The sequence below is a fragment of the Phocoena sinus genome, chromosome 15, assembly GCF_008692025.1.
Source record: "Phocoena sinus isolate mPhoSin1 chromosome 15, mPhoSin1.pri, whole genome shotgun sequence".
Taxonomy (NCBI): Eukaryota; Metazoa; Chordata; class Mammalia; order Artiodactyla; family Phocoenidae; genus Phocoena; species Phocoena sinus.
The window spans coordinates 45,955,442-45,981,266 of NC_045777.1; the positions used below are offsets into that span (position 1 = coordinate 45,955,442).

The 25,825-nt window shown below is 42.5% G+C and overlaps 1 protein-coding gene across 3 annotated transcripts in view; it reads right to left on the minus strand.

The window, feature by feature from the left end:
- The window catches only part of XRN2 (5'-3' exoribonuclease 2), an 80,918-nt gene that overhangs the window by 45,514 nt on the left and 9,579 nt on the right, over positions 1-25,825 (minus strand). For all 3 annotated transcript variants that reach the window (XR_004345743.1, XM_032604844.1, XM_032604845.1), the window contains exons 2-15: positions 17,158-17,285; positions 16,964-17,075; positions 14,953-15,064; positions 13,376-13,434; positions 13,210-13,299; positions 12,160-12,232; positions 11,970-12,020; positions 11,330-11,487; positions 9,900-9,974; positions 9,680-9,813; positions 9,523-9,580; positions 9,332-9,439; positions 5,058-5,102; positions 2,927-3,058 (exon numbers count right to left, since the gene is read on the minus strand). Coding sequence is in view for 2 of the 3 variants with exons in the window: in XM_032604844.1 (XP_032460735.1) it covers positions 2,927-3,058; positions 5,058-5,102; positions 9,332-9,439; positions 9,523-9,580; positions 9,680-9,813; positions 9,900-9,974; positions 11,330-11,487; positions 11,970-12,020; positions 12,160-12,232; positions 13,210-13,299; positions 13,376-13,434; positions 14,953-15,064; positions 16,964-17,075; positions 17,158-17,285 (1,335 nt within the window). In the remaining variant the exon portion in view is untranslated. The remainder of the gene's footprint in view (positions 1-2,926; positions 3,059-5,057; positions 5,103-9,331; positions 9,440-9,522; positions 9,581-9,679; positions 9,814-9,899; positions 9,975-11,329; positions 11,488-11,969; positions 12,021-12,159; positions 12,233-13,209; positions 13,300-13,375; positions 13,435-14,952; positions 15,065-16,963; positions 17,076-17,157; positions 17,286-25,825) is intronic.

Here is a 25,825-nt window from a genome sequence, read left to right on the forward strand (position 1 = left end):
TGGCACATGAGCTCAGTAGTTGCACCTTGTGGGCTCTAGAGCGTGGGATCAGTAGTTGTGGCGCACAGGCTTAGCTGCCCCGCAGCATGTGGGATCTTCCTGGACCAGGGATCGAACCCGTGTCCCCTGCACTGGCAAGCAGATTCTTAACCACTGGACCACCAGGGAAATCCGAAACAATTTTCTTAGATTGTATTGAGACAGCTGTCACATCAGTGTGCATTTTAAAAAAAACATCAAGATTGGTGAATTTTTGTGTAGCCATTTTAATATTGAAGATGGAAGAAAAAAAGCAACATTTTTGGCATATTACGCTTTATTATTTCAAGAAAGGTAAAAACACAACTGAAACGCAAAAAAAAGATTTGTGCAGCGTATGGAGAAGGTGCCGTGACTGATCGAATGTGTCAAAAGTGGTTTGCGAAGTTTCATGCTGGAGATTTCTCGCTGGACGATGCTCCACAGTCGGGTAGACCAGTTGAAGTTGACAGAGATCAAATCGAGACATTAACTGAGAACAGTCAATGTTATACCATACGGGAGATAGCTGACATACTCAAAATATCCAAATCAAGCGTTGAAAATCATTTGCACCAGCTTGGTTATGTGAATCGCTTTGATGTTTGGGTTCCACATAAATTAAGTGAAAAAAACCTTCTTGACTGTATTTCCACATGTGATTCTCTACTGAAACGTGAGGAAAACGTTCCGTTTTTAAAACAAATCGTGATGGGTGATGAAAAGTGGACACTGTACAATAATGTGGAACAGAAGAGATTGTGGCGCAAGTGAAATGAACCACCACCAACCACACCAAAGGCCAGTCTTCATCCAAAGAAGGTGATGTTGTGTATGTGGTGGGATTGGAAGGGAGTCCTCCATTATGAGCTCCTTCCGGAAAATCAAACGATTAATTCCAACATATACTGCTCCCAATTAGATCAAATGAAAGCAGCACTTGACGAAAAGCATCCGGAAAACAGACAGAAAATGCATAATCTTCCATCAGGATAACGCAAGACCGCATGTTTCTTTGATGACCAGGCAAAAACTATTACAACTTGGCTGGGAAGTTCTGAGTCATCCGCTCTCTTCAGGCATTGCACCTGTGGATTTCCATTTATTTTGGTCTTTACAAAATTCTCTTAATGGAAAAAATTTCAATTCCCTGGAAGGCTGTAAAAGGCACCTGGAACAGTTCTTTGCTCAAAAAGACAAAAAGTTTTGGGAAGATGGAATTATAAAGTTGCCTGAAAAATGGCAGAAGGTAGTGGAACAAAACGGTGAATAACGTTGCTCAATAAAGTTCTTGGTGAAAATTAAAAACGTGCTTTTATTTTTACTTAAAAACCAAAGGAACTTTTTGGCCAACTATATATAAGTGAATCATTTTGCTGTACACCTGAAACTAACAGAACATTGTTTTTTTTGTTTTGTTTTGTTTTTTAACTAATTTATTTTGGCTGCATTGGGTATTCATTGCTGCATGCGGGTTTTCTCTGGTTGCGTCGAGTGGGGGCCACTCTTTGTTGCAGTGAGCAGGCTTCTCATTGCGGTGGCTTCTCTTGTTGTGGAGCACGGGCTCTAGGTGCATGGGCTTCAGTAGTTGCAGCACGTGGGCTCCGTAGTTGTGGCTCAGGGACTCTAGAGCACAGGCTCAGCCATTGTGGCGCACGGGCTTAGTTGCTCCGCGGCATGTGGGATCTTCCCGGACCAGGGCTCGAACCCGTGTCCCCTGCATTGGTAGGTGGATTCTTAACCACTGCGCCACCAGGGAAGTCCCAGAACACTGTTAATCAACTATACTCCAGTATAAAATAAAAATTAAAAAAAGAAAACAAAACTCAAACAGAACAAAAAAAACACAATAGAAAGGCAGGCTTCTTCTCTTGGGAGATGCAAAACCTCATTTCTCAAATTCCAAATCTAAGGTCCTAAAACTTCTAATTGTGAATTTATGGGAATATAAATTCAATCAGTCTCTTGATATGGCAAAAATTCCACATACAGGATTGCCCTATAAAAAGGGATTTTATCATCAATAGGATAACTAATAGAAAAATAAAACTTAAATATCCAAACTTATGCAATTTCCTTGCATCTATCATAGTAAAAGTTTACATAGTACCTTTCCTCCCTTTACAAAACTCTCTCTCTCTCATGCCTACTAGCCTGAAATAAGCAATAGCTTTATCTGCTGTATGTGTGTGTTAGTTCATGGTCTATTCCCTCACCCCTGCTTGCTGTCTTGCCATGTGCTAAGCTCTTGGTCTTCTGTCAATACAACAGGAAGCTAATGGACAGAGTAAAGCCTTGCTGGCTGAAATGATCTGCTCATGCAGCTTGGATTACAAAGTTCAAATAAGGAGGGATACCATGAGGCAAATCCATTCTGAGTTCGGTAGTGAGAACTACCTTAAAACACATGCTCGGATCTATTCTATGACTGAGTTGGAGAGTGAAGCTCAGGCAGTAAGGAGTACCTGTATTTAACAGACTAAGGAATACCATTCTGCAAAATGCCCATAACTGATCCCTGGAAGGAAAGGGGAAATTAGGCAGCAAAACCCTCCCTTGTCTCTCACGCCAGAGACGTGAGACATTTGGATGTCCCCTCATGCTTCTAGCACCATCACCACTGTACCTTTGGGGGAAGAGGGAAGCACTGTGGCCCATGTGCATTACAGAGACACTGCAGCCACTTAGCCAACTGTATTTACATGCATTTTCTTTCTTTCCACATCATTTAGATATTTTCATATTGATAAAGAATTTAATAGAATTAAAAATATCTCTCAAGGCAAAAGAAATTGAGAAAAACTATCAAACAAAACAACCCCAGGCTAAATGATCAAATTCACACACAACTACAGGGGCATCTGATAAGTCACCACCCTTCAAAGCTACATAAAAGTGAGTCACTTACAGAGTTATTCTGCATCCTCATTTCATAGGCTGCTTGTCTCGGATTATGGGCTACTTGAGATCCTGGTGAGTTTCTTGAACCAAGGGCATGAGGGGTTAATATTCCACCAGGAGAGAAAGATGGTTGATCTCTCTAACATACATGGAAATAAATGAATGTAGAAATTAAAATTAAATCACAACACAGTTAGATGACAGGAAGAAAAGAGGGCAATAGAAAGAGTCCCCACCGTAAGCACTTAAAAGACGAAATGGATTTCTGTTAACATGACAGGGTTGTCTACACTTTGATGTAATGGTAACTTACCCTGTAAACAACCGTTTGTAATAGTAACTCTGCTCTAAAAGTACATATAATTCACTGTTCTGGTATATACACGTGGAGTTTGAGAATGCCCGTCACTTGCAGTTCCACTCTGTGGAACTGTTCAAGTCTCATTAGGCTGTTCTACTACATTTACTTACAATTTCTGAACACATTCAAGACGTAATTATAGGCAAATAAAAATAACAAATAATAAATAACTATAACATTTACCTTAACGGTAAAAAAAATAAGTCAAGAGTTTGACTTCTACTCAGGAAATACAGCTTTTATTTACCCTTCACCTTGCTAGAATTTAACTCTTTATTGCCAATTAATTACAGCTATACTATAGCTATAGCTATACTAGGTGACGGTTGTGGCTGACTGATAAACAGATGTTTTAAAAACAGACATTGACTGAAAGGAAATAATAATATATGGTACAAACTATTATATATAAAATAAATAAGCTACAAGGATATAATGTACAACACAGGGAATATGGCCAATATTTTATAATAACTGTAAATAGAATATAACCTTTAAAAAGTGTGAATCACTATTATATATACTATACTGTACATAATATACTCTAATCACCTGATTATATAATATTATACATCAAATATACCTCGATTTTTTTAATTAATTAAAAAAAGGAAAAAAAATAAAGTAGAAACCAAATATGCTCCTCCCAATCTAAGTGGTTTGCAACTACCTGCAACAATAAATTACTCTACTCCCTTCTGGGTTCCTGAAATTGCTCAAATCCAATAAAATATGATAATAAGAGGCAGTCCCGGGGCTTCCCTGGTGGCGCAGTGGTTGAGAATCTGCCTGCCAATGCAGGGGACATGGGTTCGAGCCCTGGTCTGGGAAGATCCCACATGCCGCGGAGCAGCTGGCCCCATGAGCCACAATTACTGAGCCTGCGTGTCTGGAGCCTGTGCTCCGCAACAAGAGAGGCCGCGATAGTGAGAGGCCCACGCACCGCGATGAGGAGTGGCCCCCACTTGCCGCAACTAGAGAAAGCCTTCACACAGAAACGAAGACCCAACACAGTCAAAAATAAATTAAAAAAAATAAATAGAATTTAAAAAAAAAAAAAAAAAAGAGGCAGTCCCTCAACTCCATGAATTTAAAATCCAGGAAGGAAGACAACATTCACCAGAGATAAAGGAAAGGACTGCTCAACCTGGACCACAAGCAGAGGCAGCAAGGGAGGCCGTGGAGAAGGCAAGGTGTGCGGGGCTTGGAGTAGGAATCTTCTGGAGCAGCCAAAGGGGGCCAAGGCTCTGGGTCAGGAGCAACATGGTGTATTTAGAGGACAGCAGGGGAAGGGCTGGCGGCCAGAATTCAACCAGGCCACGGTGCACTCTGCAAGGCAGACTGAGAGAGAACTGGATTCTGAGGGGACTAAGGAGTATGGTGACTTCCGAGCAGAGAAACAACAAAGCTATGGGTATCTTGTTCTAGGAAGATTAACCTGACAAAGATATAGACAGAGTATAGTGACTTGTAAGGGGAAACAAAGGGTTGACTGCTTTTATTACAAAAACAATATCTGATTATTGTAAAAAAAAACCTCTTAAACAGCTAAATGCAACCTGCCCCCTCCTGCCCATCAAGTGTTTCCCTTCAGACTCCAGAGAGCTTAGAAAGGACTTCTTTAAAATCAATACCAGGCAGGAAGGCAGCTGGGTGGGCGCCACGTCCCTAACCAACTCCCAGCCCGTAAGGAATAAAGAGCTATTGTAATGAACATCTTCCTCCCAAATCGTAAACTGATACCATTGCCAGTCTTATGATATTAGCTAAAACTCACCTTCATTCTCTTTCTTTTTTCTTTCTGTCGTCTTCTAAAACTGTCCTAAAAGTATAAAATCCACATATTCTGTCAAATAATTACACAAAAATGTAAGAGTTAAACATTACCAGGAATGATTCGGGAGACAATTAAAGTTTTAAAGGAAGACCCCAGAAACCTAGGTACATAATTAAACCAGGCAATGGACTGTGTGTTCAAAGTGCTGCTTATCAGAACTGCAGATGGATAGAGAGCATTCTAAATTGAGTTTAGATACAATTTAAAATGTTCCTCAAATTTTTTTTCAGGTAGTTTTTAACATCATTTCAGGAAAGAATGCAAGAGTCATGACAAGGACCCTTGGTTTTTCCCTGGAGTGAACAGGCTGCCAATAATGGAGAAGATACACATAAGTAAGAAAACAATTTTTTAAGCTGTAGCTGAAGATAGTTAATAATGAAGATGACAATTTTTAAAAATCAACACGACAATTTAATAATGGGCCTCTATTGCCTAAAAAGGGCTGGACAGTTTCTAGCGCTGTCACATGTGTGGCACAAGTGGGTAAAGAGAGCAGTGGGGCTCTATGCAAACACTACCCACCAAGATTGCAATAAGTCGACCTAATGAAAGAAGGAAGAAAATTCAGATGTCTATACTGTTTATTCTGGGCCAGTTAAATTCACAGGAAAGTGTCCAGTCTGCCTTGATTCTTCCCTCCACTCATTTTCAAAATGTAGCCATAGTTTCAACTAGTGGCTCCCCCAAGTGAGCCACTCAAAGGCCCCCTTTCCCCAGAAAGCACTCCTCCCACGCCTGCATTTCTGTTGAGTGTCCAGGCACTGAAACGACAGCTAAGGTGACCACGGCAGGTACTATACTGTCACCCTACTCGCAGCACTTCCACCCACAACAGGACACCTAACGAGATGTGAGCTTTGTGCTTTCTGCAGGAGGGGCTGAATGCTGGATACATGGGGACCTACTCCTGCAAACCTCCTAAGACGTGAACACCACCCACTTCTCTGATGAAGCTTTGCCCCTGTTGTTAAGGAAACGTCTCTTATCTGACCACGACTCCTCCTTCTGGAATGGTGCCCTCTGCACTGGGCTGCCAGGACACCACACTCACCTGGTTCTTTCACTCCTGCTGCTGCCTTCACTCAACAGCCTCCCAGCCCCCACGCTGTCCCTGTAACGCTGGTGCCCCTCCGGGCCCGATACTTGGACCTCCCCACTTCCCTGCGCTCACAGAAGGAATCCTCTCGTCTCATGACTCTCCAGCCAGAGCCTCTCCCAACTCAACACCCCCACCCTCACGTCTCAAGCTTGACGTGTCCAAAACAGAACCCCACCCCCAGCCCTGCACCTCCCAGTCTTCTCATCACAGCTGCTCAGACCAGACCGTCTTTCATCTGCTCAGAAAAAATGCCTTAGAGTCATTCTTGACACCTTTCCTTCTCTCACACCTAGGATTTCATCCCCCATTGGTTCCTGCTTCAACATACGTTCAGAATCCAGCCACCTATTCTCACCTTCACTGCCACCATGCTGGCTCCCCTGGATTACTGCAAAGGAGCCTCTTAACTGGGCTCACTGCTTCTGCCTTTACCTCCATACAGCAGCCACAGTGACGGCTTTACAGTATGTGTCAGATCTTTGTCACTTTTATGCTTAAATGATGCAGACTGAAAGCTGAAGTCCTGTCAGTGACCTAGAGGGCTCTACCAGATCCATCGTCTTTCTGACCTCTTCTACTCGCTTCCCTTTGCTTCCTCTGCTCCCACCACAGTGGCTCCTGGCTCCTCGCTGTTCTAAACATCCTGCGTATGCTCCTGCCCTAGAGCCTTCGCACGGACTGTTCCCTGTCTGAAATGTTCTTTCCGCACACATCTGCCTGGCTCGCTCCCTCACATCCTTCAGGTCTTTCCTCAAAGCCATCCGTCAGTGAGGCCTTCTCCAGCCACCTTTTCTAGGGTTGCAACCTCCCCAGGCACTTCCTGCCCTGCTTTAGTTTCCTTCATGGCACTTAGCACTCTCTAACACCCTGCACACTACACTTTGTTTTTGTGTTGATCGTCCATTTCCACCGGAAGAATGTTAGCTCCATGAGGTCAGAAATTTCGTCTGCTTTTTTGCTTCATTTTTTGTTGTATCAGTAACGCTCAGAATACTACCTGACACACGGTAAACAAGAAATATTTGCTGAATAAATGAACATTTGCAAGATGAAAGGCAAACATCAAAACTCATTAAATAAAAACTATACATTTCTGACCTAACTGTTCAATTTTAATAACAAATATTGATGTATTCCTATTCTACTATCTATTTTGCTATTTTTAAGGGACGTGGCTGCGTAAGCAGAACAAGTCCACCTGGACGGACCTTACTGATCTTTAATCTTTTTGTGTGCTATGAATTCCTCTGGAAATCTGGCAAAAGCCGTGGACACACTTCCCTAGATACTTTTATATTGAATTCCCCAGATACTTCCCCACCAAGTGAGCCAGACACTTTTATATTGAATTTCCGAGGGTTCATTAATTTCCCCAATGCCCAACCATGCTAACAGACATCATATGATGTCAAGGACACCAAAAAAGATCCAAAGCTGTAAAACGCCCTCTCTGCCAGGCCAGCTGGAAACCACATGACATACTTAAATCTGAAGCACTTTGGAGTCTATCAAATCCTATACATCCAATTCTAATGCCAAATACCATCAATATTTAATAGTACAGAATCTGCTAAAGCCACCTCAAGGGACTTGTCTAACATGAGATTTTTACACCAAGTCGTACACAGTATATATAGTTTATTCCTTAAGCAAAATGGCAGCAGTTCAAGTGGAGCCACTGTAATTGTTGAAGACTTAGTTAAAAACGGCTGTTCTGGTAGACATTTGATATCCCAAAGTTAGTTATCTGAATTTTACATGTGAAGATTATCAAATACCAAAGGCTTTGAAAGAATGCCTACAGTCCACTCACTGTTACACAAAATGGTACCCAAAGTTCTAAAGAAGAGGCCCCTAACTACAGTACACAAAATTGAAGAGAACATAATATCTTGTCAGAGACAATGACATGTTTTAACCTGTTAGGAAATCGTGAAGCAAGGTAGTGATATGTTGCTATTTGCTCACAAGAGCCATGTGACTTGTAGAAAACCAGTTTCTAAGCGTTCTCCTCCACTTGCTCTCTGCTCATTTTACCCACTGCTGGTCTCCCTGGCAACTCCCCACGGTCATCCTCCAGCCCACTCTGCCTCCAGGCTGCTGCCCCTCCAGCCCTCAGCTCCCGAGGGCATCTCAAGCCCTGGCTGAAGACTAGGGGCCTGTCCGTCCCGCTCTGACACCTCAGGCAGCAGGAAGGCTTCTCCTCTCTCTAGGGACCTCCTCCCCCGGCCCCGCCTTCTCCTTAAACGTCCACGCTCCTCAAGGTTCCTGATGGAGGCACTTTCACTCTATATGAGCTTCCAGGGACATCAAGTTCACACTCATGATGGGAGGTATCTCCCACATGCCAATAGTTCTCAAATCTCCTTTCAAAAGACTTATGACCTGCGCTCTACATATATCCATCTAATTGGTTCATGGACTTTTCTCCTCTCAGGTGTCCTGTGGCCCCTCAAACTCAGTACCTCCAAAACGAAATTCACTTCTACCTTATCCCCACCCCATCCTGCTCTACCCCTGGGGCTTGCTACCTTGGTGAATGGCACCAGCAAATTCCCAACTACCCCAGCCAGAAACCTGGACTTCTCACCTAAGCACTCACCCTATCACAGGTAACTAATTCCCGGGTGCTTTGTGACTTTATTTCCTTCTTTTATGTCTACGTTTCTTACACAGAGCTGCAACCACCTGCCTTGACTGATGTAATCCCACCCAGACCCCCGATACTCTGCCACCACAGTACAGAGTTCCTAGGTCCAGAGCATAAACAGTGCCTATAAAACACACTAGTTCAATTCCAGCATTCTTCTAGCTTTGGAACCCTCATTTCATGTCCTATTGATTGGACAGGTGTTTGGATTTATACCTTAATTAAGATTAAGAGAGAAGAAATTGCAATGCAACTCACACAGGGTGCAGTACATAGTTCCACACAGCAAGCATCACAGCCTTTATAAAATCATCAAAGCACTGACCACTCGTGATTACATTGGTGTTTGATACACTACAGTGATTTAACAGCGCACTCAAAGAGGTTAAAAGGACAATCACAGGATCATCACAGCCTATTAGAGACAGGAGCAATTTAGCTACTGCAATAGAAACACTTTACCTCATCATCCTTTCTCTTTTTAAAAATGCTATCCTCAACTTCACCAACTGCTAACATGATCATCTGTACTCTCTGCAGATTGACATAACCACTTTCTGTAAGGTAACCCTGTAAGTGATAAAATACATGTAAAATGATCTTCTTATAAAAGCAAATACTTCTGTTTTGAAATTATTCAAGAGTGAACTTACCCCAGTTTTGTGTACCACATTTTTGTATATGTTAACCAAACGGTCAATTGCACCTTCCCTGCCACCAGGAAACAAACATTATGTATTAGGACCAGCGTGCACTGTAAAGGCAAGAAGGCTAAAACAACAGTTTGAAGACCGACACAAACACACATACCTAATCTCTAAGGACGGCAGGTGAGGAAGGAAGTCATTTCCCACAAAGAAGCACATGAAGACCCAGTCATCAATGCTCCTCTCAACATCAAATGTGAATGGCAGGCTGGCCATGGTGAGCTCTCTTTCCAAATACTGCAACCAAGAAGGAACGTTGCCATTAAAGCCATGAAAAGGCACCCTGGTTTAGTGGCCCGATGCCAAGAGTCACTGCTACATACCTCACGAAGAACACTGAGGCGAAGGAAGATAAACTCTCCTTCTGCACAAGGAAGACTGTCCGCCAGTTCATCGTGCTGCAAGAAAGGGGATGAAGACTCAACACATCTACTCTGAACCCTGGAATTTTCTCCACCCACACAAACATTATGGCTTTTTCTAAAGCAAGACTCACTTTAATATTACAAGTATTAAATAAAAAAGAACTCACCAAACCATTTTAAAAATAAAAATTACCCCTAACCTCAATCAGACCTAGACCAGGGATTGGCCAACGTTTTTTGCGAAGGGCCAGACACTAAATATTTTAGCCTGGGGAGCGGGACGTATATGGTCTCTGCTGCATATTCTTTCATGTTTTGTTTTGTTTTTACAAGTCTTGAAAAAACGAAAAAAAACCCTCTTAGCTAATACGTCAAATCTGGAGAGCTGCAGTTTGCCAAACCCTGACCTTCACCCAACCAATATTAACATTTTAATGTATATGCCTCATCCTTCTCTGTGAATACGTATACTTCTTACCTGCTTTTTTCACTCAACATGTCTTTTAAAGAGGTACCATATTCTTAAAACAGAAACCCCTTTAAAGGAGAATGGATATAATCAAGGGAACCCAGAATATGTAGAAACTAGGAGTAACTTAAAAGTACCAAGGGGACTTCCCTGGTGGTCCAGTGGTAAAGAATCTGCCTCCCAATGCGGGGGACGCGGGTTCAATCCCTGGGCGGGAAACTAAGATCCCACATGCCGCAGAGAAACTGAGCCTGCGCGCCTCAACTAGAGAGCCTGCATGCTGCAAACCACAGAGCCCACATGCCACAACTACAGAGAAGCCCAAGTGCTGCAACGAAGAGCCCGCGCCGCAACAGAAAAATCCCGTGTGCCGCAACTAAGACCCGACACAGCCAAAAAATAAATAAATAAAATAATTTTTTTAACTAAATAAATAAAATAAAATACATATGCCGTTAAAAAAATACCAAGAAGTTTAACATACCTGATTTATAGTTCCTTTTAAGAAGAATAACCATTTGAGACAAATAACTTCTACAAACAAATCAAGTGCAATGGGCATTATTACCTATATGACCTCAGCCTCATGTAGATTATAAGCTGTGTTAGGAAAGTGGGGAGTAGAAAGGATGAGTTCATGCGTGGTTGTTAATTTGTGTTTACTTTAAAGAGCTTTGAAAGATACACCTCTATGAGGGGTAACGGAGCAGGTAGGTAAAAATCTAATCAACCACTGTCTTCTCTTTATCCATTTTTAAAATGAGGCAACCTAGATATACTTAATGCCATCGCACTGTACATTTAAACGTGGTTAAAAAGGTGTATTTTCTGTTGTGTTGATATATATCAATATTTTATCACAATAAAAAATAAAATTAAGAAATTTTAAATGAGGCTACTACCACCTCGAAGTTCTTACCTTTCCCTTCTTTTCTCTCGGCAAACCTTCACAGTCTTTGACCTCATGTCCGAACTGATTACAAAGACCACAGGGTTTGGGTTTGTTTGGTTTGAATTCTTCTCTGATAATGGTAAAGTTGGGCTCATGTGTAGCAAGGCCGAGCATAATGAGATCAGCTATCAATCAACAACAACGAAACAGCAAACAGTGAGCACCCTAGAAGACCCTTACCCCATAACCAAAGGCAAGACATTATCATAACACAAGACACCAACGCAAAGAAAAGCCCAAATGAGCACATAGAGGCAGCAAAGCCAAAAAGCCTAAAACTTCCTAGAGGCCAACAAGATCTCCTACAGAAATGTGGGCCTAGAATCTAACTACCACTCAGGAGTCGACACTTGGAAACATTCCATTTTAAAGATATGTGCGGCCATATTAAAAAGTTGAAAAAATGTAACAACAACAACAAAAATTCTAGATAGGTGAATGTTAATCACAGATTGAACAACAACTCTATACTAGTTCCCCCTCACACATAAAATAAGCAAGGCATTTTAGAATTTCCAGGCAACCACAAATAATCCATTACTACACACCAACCCATCAACTTGCTATGTTTAATCCAAGAGACTCAGATCCCAAAGAAGAAACTTACCATCTGCTCCACATAAGCAATGATGAGTGTTTGGGTCGTGGTTAGGCTGGGCTAGAGAGAAGGGAAATATATATTGAAGTAAATATATTTTATACTATAGGAATATCACATTTTACCAAATATTTTCTATACAATGGCTTGTCTTTTTTAAAATGGAACATATAATCAAATATTTAGAAGTGAATTTTACCTCTTTGTCTTCTAATGTAATCCATGATTTTATGTTCCCCTTCACCAGGAGCACTAGCATCAGATAAAATAACCTATAAAAAACAGTTTTTAACATTTGTAGCTCACCCCCAGTTTTCTAGCACAAAAATCAACAGAATTGAATGTCTTAAAATAAACTGGGATAATTCTATTAAGACAGTGTTATTAATTAGAAATTTTTCTTAATTAGGTGTGCATGTGTTAAACATCAAAATTATTTCATTGGTTAACTTACTACTTGGAATAGAAAAAAAATGAAATGTTTGTGTCAAACTTAGCCATTAGAAAAACAGATTCAGTTCACAAGTTTCTACTCTTCTCACTGCTACTCAAGTATACAGCATCGAACGATATAAGCCCTGAGAGTAATCAGTAAGAGATATCCATTAAATATAATGTACCAAATCTAATTAATAGGGAAACAAGCTTATTATAATTTCTATTATATAAAAGTTTTGCTTAAATTCTCAGGAGAATTTTCTTTAGAGGCAGTCCCATGACTTTAATCTTGCTGTATTTTGATTTCTAATAACAGAAATGACTTTCATATATATGTATTTTAAATCATGAGTCCCATCTTATGGCTTCGCAGTGATGGTAAGAGTACAAAATTGGCACTGAGAGAAAATCAGCTGTCTCTAACTAGACCATGCAAGGCACCCCATTTCTAATAACCCTGGAAGCTTCTCCTTCCTCTAACAGCCAACCAGTATTTTATGGGGGGAAAAGGACAAATAGTATCAGTCGTATCAAAGGACAGCCTCAAATCGTCACCCTAATCTTTATTTTTTTTTTTTTTGCGGTACACGGGCCTCTCACTGTCGTGGCCTCTCCCGTTGCGGAGCACAGGCTCCGGACGCGCAGGCTCAGCAGCCATGGCTCACGGGCCCAGCCACTCTGCGCATGTGGGATCTTCCCGGACCGGGGCACGAACCCATGTCCCCTGCATCGGCAGGTGGACTCTCAACCACTGCGCCACCAGGGAAGGCCCCACCCTAATCTTTTTAAAGTACGAAAATATGAAACTTACTGTCAAATTTTTCCACCCTGGGTCATTATTTAAACGATCAGCTATGTAATAGCGAAGGCATTTAGCAAGATTGTCCATGAACTCAGTTCCCTAAAATGATAGAAGGAAATAAATTAACCTATCATTTAAGAGTTAGCAATAACTAGCAAAGTATGAGACTACTTACTGGTGTAATGCAGTTGCTGTCAAATCTTTCCTTTATTTCTTCTGGAGGAAGAAAGCCACCTAGAGAAAAAGGGGCAATGCTTTGTTCTCCCCATAAACAGTGAGGTAACTATTCGATATTAGGCCAGAACAACAAAAACAATAAGTTGAAATACAAAGAAGGAGAAGTATTGTCACCTGAGGAACAATGATCCCCCTTTCCGAAGAAAATAAGATTCCTCCCCTCAATTTAAAGTAAGCTTTAACATGACTGTCAAACAATACATGGTACACAGAAGATACTATTATTGTTACATAAAAATACAAAAATTATGACATTCTTCCTAATGCCCCTGGCAAAAGAACACACACACACACACACACACACACACACACACACACACAGAGGTTAGGGGCTCTGATCCTACTAACAGTTCTGAAGATGAAGGGGCCTTAGAAAAACAAAGTTAAAATGCTGAATTTATCACAGCTTTGTATCACCTAGAGGGATTTAGAAATCCTATTTTTTCCTCTATATCACTGATTAGCTTTTTCTCAAGACACAAATATATTTTATAACATCTTCAAGAAAGAAGACATCTCTAAAAGCAAAGACAGCCTGTTATAAATATAAACAGGTTTTAGAGTATTAATTCCAAGCTGCAGCTAAAATACTCACATACTTGCACACTTCCAGCAAATTAAAATAACATTAAAGGCAGTGTAATTATAAGCCTCGGCCAACTACACTATGTCTCTTTTTCCACTTGCCAAATGCAACATCCTGAACCAATAACCGTGGCTTTCCTGGTCTATCATTTTGCCTCATGGAACAAAACACCAAACAAGCCACCCTGCCAGCACCGCCCTGCACTGCAGCACACCCACAGGCATCTTGGAAGAAGCGGTCCCGGGGCGTCAGGGCCCTGGTCGTCCTCCTCTATGACCCTCAGCCAACTCTCACCTCTGGACCCATCAGGGCTTTGAGGAACTGCCAAGATGACCACATTCCACCCCACAACCCCCTCCCTGAACTGAGGGAGGCCTGGGCACCTCACTACCTCGGTGCCTGCTGCCTCAACCCAAAGTGAGAGTGTTCATGACTCAGGGGAAGCCTGGAAACATGGTCCCATCATCCCAGGCCTCCTCATCCAGACCTGAGTTCTAGGGAGAAGCAGCAAGCATGCCACCAAGACTGACTTGAGGAAAATGCTTACACAACTGTAGCTTCCTAACAGCCCCCAGAGGAAAAGGAAGTAAGAAGCACTCTTCATGTGTTTCTAGTTTACAGATCTATAAAGTGAGCTGAAGGGCTGCACTCGCCCTGACAGAAGTTGACAATTTGCTCTCCCTACCAGAATTCCCTCCTTTTATTCCCAAGTTTCCCGTTTACTATAGAGTTTGGAAATGAACAAGCTTATTAATGGAATAAATGATTCTATTAACTACTTTTCCTCAACGGTGAACGTCAATTTCCCTTGGCTATCCTGGGGTCCTGATTAAATTAAAACCGTACCTATTTGTACGGAGAAGTCTCCACCCCTACACCCCCGTCTGCATACATCTGATAAGTCCAACCTCAAGATGCATGTTCTTTACCTTTTGCCAGTATTTCTTCCTTGACTCGCTGCTTCTCTACTGCTGCTTCCATTCCTTCTTTGGATGCTCGGAACCTCCTTGAACGCTGCTGGTTCATTTTAGCGCGTGGTGCCTGAAAACAGGTATTTCATAGTGACATAATACTGTTCCAAACATTCGTAAGTAAATCTGTACATTATTTTGAATCAGTTAGTCTTACAAAAATAGTACGCTAAAATGGAAAAGTTAAGCAATATGTCCAAACAATCTTTTCATGACAGACAGTAGATCCTGGGAGCTTATATTTGGACCAAGAACCTTGAACGCTGAACTTAGGTGAGTGAGTGACATGTCAAAAAGACAAACATCCTATGAGGCCACAGCACTTAATACTGCAGGGTCCATGCCCCAAGGCCAGTTCCACTGGGTTACGACGCTTTCAGGCACCCCAGACACGGAAAACTCACTTTACTCAAAAGACTCAGCACACAGCAAGTGAGTGGTTTCTACAGAACTAGGATCAGGAAGACCTTCCCTTTGTCCACGACTAAAAGGAAGGATGGTCTCCAAATGGGACTCACAAGACCTTAAAAGCCTTTTTGTATTTCCCACAATAAGGTTCATAATTATCACTCTGTGTCTATAATAAGGCACAGCAGGTAGAAAAGGAGCAAGGTTTTAATCAAAAGTACTCTTAAATCACTCGAACCAAATGTAACTTACAATCACTGGGTAAGCCTGAATGAAGTGAAGTGAACTGCAAGGTTTTGCAGTTACTGAACTGGGTTTGGGGCTGGAAGGGACTCTCAAGTATCCTGCCTACATGAAATAAGTTATTTCATATTCTCTTTAAACAGTTCCCTTTCCTGTAAAATGAGACCACCTAATCTAACTCTTTTAGGTTCTATGATCTACATTTATATTTTAACAAAACATGAGTTATAGACAAGAGCGTGTACATACACATACGCGTGTGCATATAACTTAGACCTGATTCAGCAGAAGCGCACAACGGAGTACAGTGAAAGAGCTTCTTCAAGAAACTTAGCTAATGTGAACTGCAATCTGCTCCAAATAGGACATATTCCTGTTCCCTTTATTCCTCACTACACTTTAACTGCAACTTAAGTTTTCAGGTAGCTTAAGATTTTTCTTTGAGTAAACAGTATCTCACAGAAAAGTTAAGCTTCTTGGACCCAAGTTTTCCAGATTTTCAAAATTATTTCATTAGCCACCAAAATTATTAAATCTAGAAGAAAGGGAATCAATGTGTATATGGCTAAATAAATTTAGGGTTATGATTTACCCTAACTTTCCTTGAACCCTGATATACAGTTTGCTGGTCATTTATAACTGAAACCACTTGGTATTATTATAAGCTAGTCCCCACCGAAGTTATCGTGATGACTACTCACTGCATATAGGATAAAAGCCAAACTGAGTGTGACAAGAAAGGCCTTCTCAAGCCCCTCTCTCTACTTCTCTTTCCAATCTAAACACCTGCAGTTGCCCCAGCATGTCAGTGTGGCCAGAGACACAGAAAGTGTGTGACCTGGCACATTTGAGACATCTGGAAGGTCCTCCTTCCCCACATCTGTCACATCCACCTCCCTCCTCTGCCCCTGCCCTCCCAATCTCCAATTATTCTTAACTCTTCAAAAAATGGGACAAACGCCCCCTCCTCTCTATTTCCTCACTCCCTTGTAGCACTGACTCCCCCTCCTTCAAGGCCCCTGCAAGTGCCGTCTAAGGCCCGAGGAAGGCCCTGGGTAACTAACCTTGCACGTCTACCTCTGCCTCTGTCCCTTAAGTGGCGAGCCCTTCAAAGCAAGGGCAGTCACTGACATCCCCAGCCCCTCACGGGATGCGGCACAAAACAGGCACATACACAAAATACATTTGAATGAATAAACTGAAAGATGAGGCTTTCTTTCTCAAATTCACTATAGCCAACATTTTTCACGATTTAGCTTACTTTCATTCTAGACACTGGGAACACAGCAAAAACAAAAATGGGGGATTTAGCACTTACCACTCCGTCTATTGCCATGTACAGAAGCCGTCTTGGTCTTACAATATTGAAAAGCCTGTCAATGTACTCAAAGATTGCAACCATCATTTCATCCTCGTTTTTCGGTGCTGGTCTACAATGACAAGCAAACGATGTAATATCAAATAGTACTCCTCTGTAATCTGTGACATCAGTAACAAAAATGGGTTACGTACTTGTCTTCAGGATGAGTACAGGGATGGATGATTCCATTCATATCCAAATACAGATTATCAAACTCCACATCATTTGGATTAGGTTTACTGGCATCGACAGGGATCTTTACACCACTGCATTCTTTTGGCTATAAGGAAGTGATAATTAATAGTAGTTTGAACTTTCAAGTCTGAAACTGACACATCATAGGCTCAGTATGAACCTGCTTCATTTCTGAATTGTAAATAAAATACTTTTAGTAATCTTTAAATTATAAGATAGGCTATTTTAGTCCTTAAAGATTCCATCGCAACAAGTTACTCTTGACTACGTGGCGGTTAGTTACCAAATTCCCAAATCACTCAGTTGTCCAAGACAGAGACCATGGGAGTCATCTTAGAATTCTCTCCCTTATCGCCCGTTACCAGTAAGTCCTGTCAATTTAACCTGAAAAATGCCTCTCCACACCATCTCCTCTCATTCCCACTACCAACATCAGGCATCACCTCTCACCAAAAGATTGGAAGAGCCTTCATATGGGCTGCCCCACCGCCAGACTCTACTGTCTCCAGCCCACACTCTATGCTGTCAGTTTTCTTTCTTAAATACAAATGTGGCTGTGCCTTCATCTTCCCTAATTTTTCCAATGATACCACAGCAGGTGCAGACCAATGAGTCCAGCCCTTACCCACACTGTCCTGCCAAACACTGCTCAGGCCGCCAGATCTCCCCAGTTCCTGGAAGACGCCCTTCCATCTCTCAACACCTCTGCTCCTCCTTCTTCCGCCCAACCAACACCCACTTCCGGAAACCTTATTAATTTTCCAAGGTCTAGACTCACATCAAATGCCATTCACTTTATAACACTTTGTACACATCCCTCAAAAAATTAACTTCTCCGCCTGCATTTCCTCCCAATTTTGCTTATTCACTTGTAGCACTTTTATGGTCTTATAATTTGTTTGTCATTCTAACCCCCAGCTACACTGTGAGTTCTTCCAAAGGCAAGGACCACGCCATACTCACTCCTGGAGGCACTCAGCTGTATTTCTGTGGTAAGCATTATCTTTCTCTTTTTCTACCAGAGCTTCAACAAATGATAACAATAAGACTGGTTTTTACTCTTACTAATAGTAAAGTCACTTTAAAAATAACATAAAAAGTATCATTTGTAATAATAAAAAATTGTGAACAACTTAAAAGCCCATCAGGCACATGCTACGTCATGGATGAACCTCAAAAACATTCTGCTAGGGCTTCCCTGGTGGGGCAGTGGTTGAGAGTCCGCCTGCCGATGCAGGAGACACAGGTTTGTGCCCCGGTCCGGGAGGATCCCACATGCCACGGAGCGGCTGGGCCCGTGAGCCATGGCCGCTGGGCCTGCGCGTCCGAAGCCTGTGCTCCACAACGGGAGAGGCCTGCATACCACCAAAAAAAAAAAAAAAAAAAAAAATTCTGCTAAGTAAAAGCCAGTTACAAAAGACCACAAAAGATCCCATTTACAAGCTCCAGAGCAGACAAATCTTTAGACAGAAATAGATTACCTTCAATCTGCAGTGGGGGAAAGGGTGAGGGAAATAGGAAGTGAACTAAAAACGGCTACAAACATTTCCTTCGGGGAATGACGAAAATTTCTAATTAGATAACAGTGATTGCTGTGCCACTGCATATATACTAAAAACCACTGAACTGTATAGTTTTAACAGGTGATTTTTATGGTATATAAATTATATCTCAATGAAGCTATTTAAAAAAGAAATAAAAACAAAAGGTCAACTTAACTAGGAAAAAAAAGAGCCTGTAGAAAGGACTGATGAACTGTAGTACATCCATACACCGGAACGCCAGACAAAAGTAAGATTCAAAGAAATAGGGCTGGAAAGTCATAAATATCTGTCAAAAAGCAAGGTGGGGCTTTCCCTGGTGGCGCAGTGGTTGAGAGTCCGCCTGCCGATGCAGGGGACACGGGGTTCGTGCCCCGGTCTGGGAAGATCCCACATGCCGCGGAGCAGCTGGGCCCGTGAGCCATGGCCACTGAGCCTGCGCGTCCGGAGCCTGTGCTCCGCAAACGGGAGAGGCCACAACAGTGAGAGGCCCACATTACCGCCAAAAAAAACAAAAACAAAAACAAAACAAAACAAAAAAAAGCAAGGTGAAGAAGAAAAAACACAGTATACCACTTATAGGAAGTTATAAAATTACACAAAACAGTATTAGGCATTGTTCAGGGATGAATATGGATGCAGTGAAAGCACAGGAAAAGAGCAGGGGAATGATGGAACACCAATTTCAGGACAAGTGGTGATCTTCGAGAGAGGGAAGGAATGAGGACTGGGCTTCAGTTTGTATATACAATGGGGAGAAACGGATATCAAAACAGGGAAGAAGCTATCAGTGATCTGTGCAGACACCCTGTAAATCAGGAAAGAGGGGGCTTGATCAGAAGCAGTGAAATGGGATAAGTGGGGAGAAAGCAGGAGGTCAATTTAGGAGGTCTATCAAACAAGATAATCTGATGAGTCCAAAACAAAAACAAGCTCAATGAAGGCAGGAGCTCTGTGCCTCTCCACCTCACCTCTACATTCAAAGTCCACATTTTCCTTCTCCTGAGCCAAGCAGACACCACACTCAGGAGACTCCAAAACCCACTTTCTTTATGCTCTCCAAGAAGCCAGACGCTAAGTATTTTTAGACTTGTTGACTGATGATCTCAGTTGCAATGACTCATATCTGCCTTTATAAAGTAAAAGCAGCCCTAAACAAGATGGACGTGAATGAGTATGGTTGCATTCCAATAAAACTTTACAAAACAGGAAACCACTGGTTTGCTATATTGCAGCTCTTCAATGAATGCTGAATGCAGCTGCATGAGAATTCCACTTCCACTACCTAGAAAGTATAGCTTGGGGAAGGAGGTATAGGTGGGTCCTAATTGTTGAGAAAAGAGCTGCAAGCATTGCCAATAAGAAAATGGAACATATTTTTTCTCTCCAGAGTTCTGAGGATATCTTCAACACAATTATATAAATTTAGAGCTTCTTTCTTCAAGGGAGAAGATTCTGATACTCAACAAAGGTACTCACTCTTCAAGAGCCTTGCCATTAAAATACAATGCCAGTTATCTCCTGCTAGGTTCAAGGAGAGATTCTTAATCAATCAAAGAGTAGCTAAAAGGAGAGCTACTCTGAACCCTAAAACCAATTCATTTCAAATAGCTTTTCATTATCTTTCAGGTTTTCCAGATGATAAACTGAGCACATATTGCAGTCTTTCCCTTTCTATCCCCAGACCACATAAAAGACTAAAAACAGGGACTTCCCCTGGTGGTCCAGTCATTAAGACCTCCATGCTCCCAATGCAGGGGACCTGGGTTCGATCCCTGGTCAGGTGAACTAACTGCATCCTGCCAACCAAGAGCCCGTTTGCCGCAACTAAAGATCCCGCACGGCGGCAACGAAGATCCCACGTGCTGCAAACTGAGACCCAGCACAACCAAATACATAAATAATTTTTTTAAAAAAAGACTAAAAACAAACAAATAACCACAATCGCAAAACTGTGCTGAAAAACCAAAAGGAGATCCGTCTCGTGACTGATAAATCACAGGGGATGCCCAAAATGTGGAAAACTAGTAGATCTGATCAGATGGAACACACAGCCCTCAAACATGCAGAAGTGGGAGCACACAAGAGGGCTCTGGGCCAGAGGGGGCTCACAGGACAGCATCTGGATGATCCCGCAGCAGCAGCAGGAACAAGCCCAGTGGGTCAAGCCCTGCACCCTCCTCTCCCCTGGCCCTCTCAGGCCCCATGTGGACCAGTCAACTTGAGACAGTTGTTCCCATAAAACACGAGTGCTTGCGGAGGAAGGGCAGTCAGTACCCTGGCTGAGCAGCAGTTCCCCGCAGGGGCAGGGAGCACACCCACCCAAAGGCTGGCCAGTCAAGGCAGTTCTGCCTGCAGGAAGCCCACTGCATGGAAAAGAGGAAGGGATATATGTATCCCCAAACAAGCAGTTGAGAAAATTACCCTGGTTGTGCACAAACATGCCAAGGAATCAAAATAAAGAAGGTATTTGAAGATGGTACACATACACAAACAGTGAATCTGTATAAAATACACTCCACAGGTTTTGAAGTAAACCCCCAGAATGAGCTTCACATCAACCTACTGTTCCAGTCATACGTTATACGGCTTTCTGCCTCCTCAAATGTAAGGCGGAAACCACTACTATCAGTAATACCTAACTAAATGCATTTCTGTGTAAGTCTGTACAATATTTAACGGCAGCACTAGGAATATCAGGACTCATGCCTGAGGTTCCACTGTAACGAGAGCGCCCACTGTTGGACAGTAGATAACACACTGTAGAACTTGGTTTTAGACTTCCCTTAAAGCAGCTCAGAACTCCAAAAAAGAACTGCAAAAACACAGGTGACATTTTGGGGAGAAAGGTCAAAAGGCTACTGAAAAATTTAGATTACCGTATTTGCATTAAAATTCGGGCTATAAATTTTGATGTAGCTGTCAAACAAAAAAACAGTATTTTTAGTGATTAGTGTTTTTTTCAAGTTGCATGTATATCGGCTCTCCATTTTTATGCAGTGTCAGTCAACAAGGACTACTAATGATCACTAACGTTTACAGAACACTTAAAATGGGATACTGTTCTAAGTGCTTTTACTCATGGATTATTTCCCTCTCTCCTCACAACAACCCTGTGAGATACAGAGTATCCCACTTACAGATGAGAACACAAATGCTTAGAGGGGGGGTAAGTGGCTTTCCAAAGTCACACTTCTGCCAAGTTCACAGACCAGGATTGAACCCAGTCATCTGAATTCAGAGCTGGTATCTTAAGCGGTATGTCAGACTGATTAATTGCAATTTCACTAGATTCAGCATAAACTTATTGAACACCTATAATGTGTGTCAAGGACTACAGCCAGAACTATGGGGGACACAAAATATGCAAGATGTGTGAATCTGATCTTCACTCTCCAAGACAGAGATCATATTGGAGAGCTCGGCTACCAGCATGACTGCATGAGGACTTCTGCCTACCTGCTCCCCAGCTGAACTAGAGAAAATCTTTTAAAAAACCAAAACATTTAAAGCCTTTGGAAACAGTCCAAGAGCAAACAGCAATCTAGTCAAGAAAAGCTTTGAAAATTCAGAAATGACTTCATTTGCAACAGAGCATGGAGAAGTTTACACCCAAGGGCATTCATTCTCAAGAACGGCATAAGGTGTGGTGAAAAGAACTGAGTAGAGAATCAGGGATCTAATGAAGATACAGCCTAGACCACAGACCAGCTGGTCTGCAGGAGAGAACTGGGGAATAAGACAGCTGGGAGGAACCCTCCTGGGGTTAGAACAGATACCAAACATTAATCTCAGAAGCTAATCCTTGGAAGGTGCCACCAATTTCACTGCATTAGGTCTGTAGAGGAATTTATTCCCTGAGCGCTGTTGAAAACAATGGCGCAATGGACAAAAATCCACGGAATTTAACTGCTGGGTGATCACACGCAGCAGTTAAGTGGGTGAGAGTAGGAGACAGCCCTATGTGTGCCACTGTCATCGCAGGGTGACTGTGGGCACATCAAAACCGCACCTCCCTGAGGATACTGAGGCATAACAACACGTTGAGAAAGAAACTCACCTCCTTAAAATAATCCAGCCAGTAGCAACATAAATAACAGTAACGTATCTGGGAAGGGCTTGGGGGGACCAGCACCTAAAATATCCTGTTCGCAGGAAAAAAAAAAAATTCCAGGCATGCAGAAAAACAGAGAAGTATGACCCACATGCTGGAAAAAAGTCAGGCAAAAGAAACTACCTGTGATAGTGTCCAGATGTCAGATTTAACAGAATAGAGTTTAAAGCAGCTATTATAAATATGTTCACAGAATTCAAGAGACATATGGTTAAAGAATTAAAGAAAGGTATGATGACAACTTTTATCAAATAGAAATAGTAACAAAAACAAGAATTATAAAAAACAAACAAATGGATACTCTGGAGTTGAAAAATACAATAACTGAGATCAAAAATTCACTACAGGGGCTCAACAATAGATTTGAACTGGCAAGAAAAAGAAGTCTTGGGACTTCCCAGGTGGCGCAGTGCTTAAGATCTGCCTGCCAATGCAGGAGACACGGGTTCGAGCCCTGGTCCCAGAAGATCCCACATACTGTGGAGCAACTAAGCCCGTGCACCACAACTACTGAAGCCTACACTCTAGAGCCCGCGAGCCACAACTACTGAGCCCATGTGCCACAACTACTGAAGCCCACGAACCTAGAGCCCGTGCTCCACAACATGAGAAGACACCTCAGTGACAAGCCTGCACACAGCAGAGAAGAGTAGCCCCCGCTCGCCACAACTAGATAAAGCTCACATGCAGCAACAAAGACTCAACACAGCCAAAAATAAAAACACCAAAAAATTAAAAAAGAATCCTTGAAACTTCTCTGATGGCTGAATGGTTAAGAATCCGCCTGCCAATGCAGGGGACACGGGTTTGATCCCTGGTCTGGGAAGATTCCACATGCTGCAGAGCAACTAAGTCCACGTGCCACAACCACTGAGCCTGCGTGCTGCCACTACTGAAGCCCTTGCGCCTAGAGCCCGTGCTCCGCAGCAAGAGAAGCCACCACAACGAAAAGCCTGTGCAGCGGAACGGAGAGTAGCCCCCACTCACCACAACTAGAGAAAGCCTGCGTGCAGCAAAAAAAAAAAAAAAAAAAAAAAAAGAATTCTTAAACTTAGATTAATAGAGATTATGCCAAGCTGAGAAGTAGAGAGAAAAAAGGATGAAGAAAAACGAACAGAGCCTGAGAGAAATATGAGACAGAAATAAATACATGAACATACAACTGGAGTACTGGAAGGAAAGGGGAGCAAGGAGCAGAAAAAATATTCAAGGCAACAATAACAAAAAAGTTCCCAAATGTATTGAAAAACAATAACCTACACGTGCAGGCAGCTCTAACAACTCCAAGTAAGATAAGCACAATGAGACCCACAGACAGATACATCAGAGTTAAAATGATGAAGGTATAAGACAAGGAGAAAACCTTCAAAGAACCAATAGGAAAAATGACAAGTCACTTACAAGGGAACCCCAATAAATTTAACAGCTGGCTTCTAGCAGAAATAATGGAGGCCAGGGACTTCCCTGGTGGTGCAGCAGTTAAGAATCCGCCTGCCAGGGCTTCCCTGGTGGCACAGTGGTTGAGAGTCCGCCTGCCGATGCCGGGGACGTGGGTTCATGCCCCGGTCAGGGAGGATCCCACATGCCGCGGAGCGGCTGGGCCTGTGAGCCACGGCCACTGAGTCTGCGTGAACGGAGCGTGTGCTCTGCAACGGGAGAGGCCACAGCAGTGAGAGGGGCCCGTGTACCACAAAAAAAAAAAAAAAAAATCCGCCTTCCAATGCAGGGGACACGTGTTCAAGCCTTGGTCCGGGAAGATCCCACATGCTACAGAGCAACTAAGCCCATGTGCCACATCTACTGAGCCTGCGCTCTAGAGCCTGTGCACCGCAACTACTGAGCCCACGCACTGCAACTACTGAAGCCCACGCACCTAGAGCCCATGCTCTGCAACAAGAGAAGCCACCACAATAAGAAGCCCGTGCACCACAACAAAGAGTAGCCCCTTAAACTGTATTGCAAAATTGTCAGCCTTCCCTCAAGTAATCTATAAATCTGATATTTCAATAAAATCTCCACAGGAAATTTAAAAAAAAAAAAGAAATAATGGAGGCCAGAAAGCAGTGGGATTACATATATAAAGTGTCAAAACAGAAAAAAAAAAAATGTTAACCAAGAATCATATATCCGGGAAGGCCACTGTTCAAAAATGAAGGTGATGGCTTCCCTGGTGGTGCAGTGGTTGAGAGTCCGCCTGCCGATGCAGGGGAAACAGGTTCGTGCCCCAGTCTGGGAAGATCCCACATGCCGCAGAGCGGCTGGGCCCGTGAGCCATGGCCGCTGAGCCTGCGCGTCCGGAGCCTGTGCTCCGCAATGGGAGAGGCCACAACAGTGAGAGGCCCACGTACCGCAAAAAAATAAAAAGAAGGTGAAATAAAGACTTGGCCAGATAAACAAAAATTGCATTTGTTGCTAGCTGACTGGACTTACAAGAAATACTAAAGGAAGTTCTTCAGGCTGAAAGTTAAGTGACCCCACTAAAGATAATAATACATTTTTTTAATCCTTTCTTTTCTTAACTGCTATTGCAAAAAAACAGTTGGATGAAATGATATTTTGTAAAATACTATGGCTTACAACACACACTTTAATATAAATGTAATATATTTCCTAGTAACAGCCCAAAAAGAGGTGGGTAGAAGCAAAATAGCAATATGCTATGGAAGTAACCACAGATGGTAAAGTAATAATTACAGCAATGCACTGTTGGGTTTGTAACATTAACAGATATGATACATATAATGACAATACCATATAAAAAAAGGAAAATGGGGGGACTTCCCTGGTGGTCCAGTGGTAAAGAATCCATCCTGCAATGCAGGGGATGTGGGTTCAAAACCCTGGTTGGGGACCTAAGATCCCACATGCTGCAGGGCAACTAAGCCCGCATGCCACGACTACTGAGCCCTCGTGCCTCAACTAGAGAGCCCCGTGTGCCGCAAACTACAGAGCCCATGTGCCACAACTAGA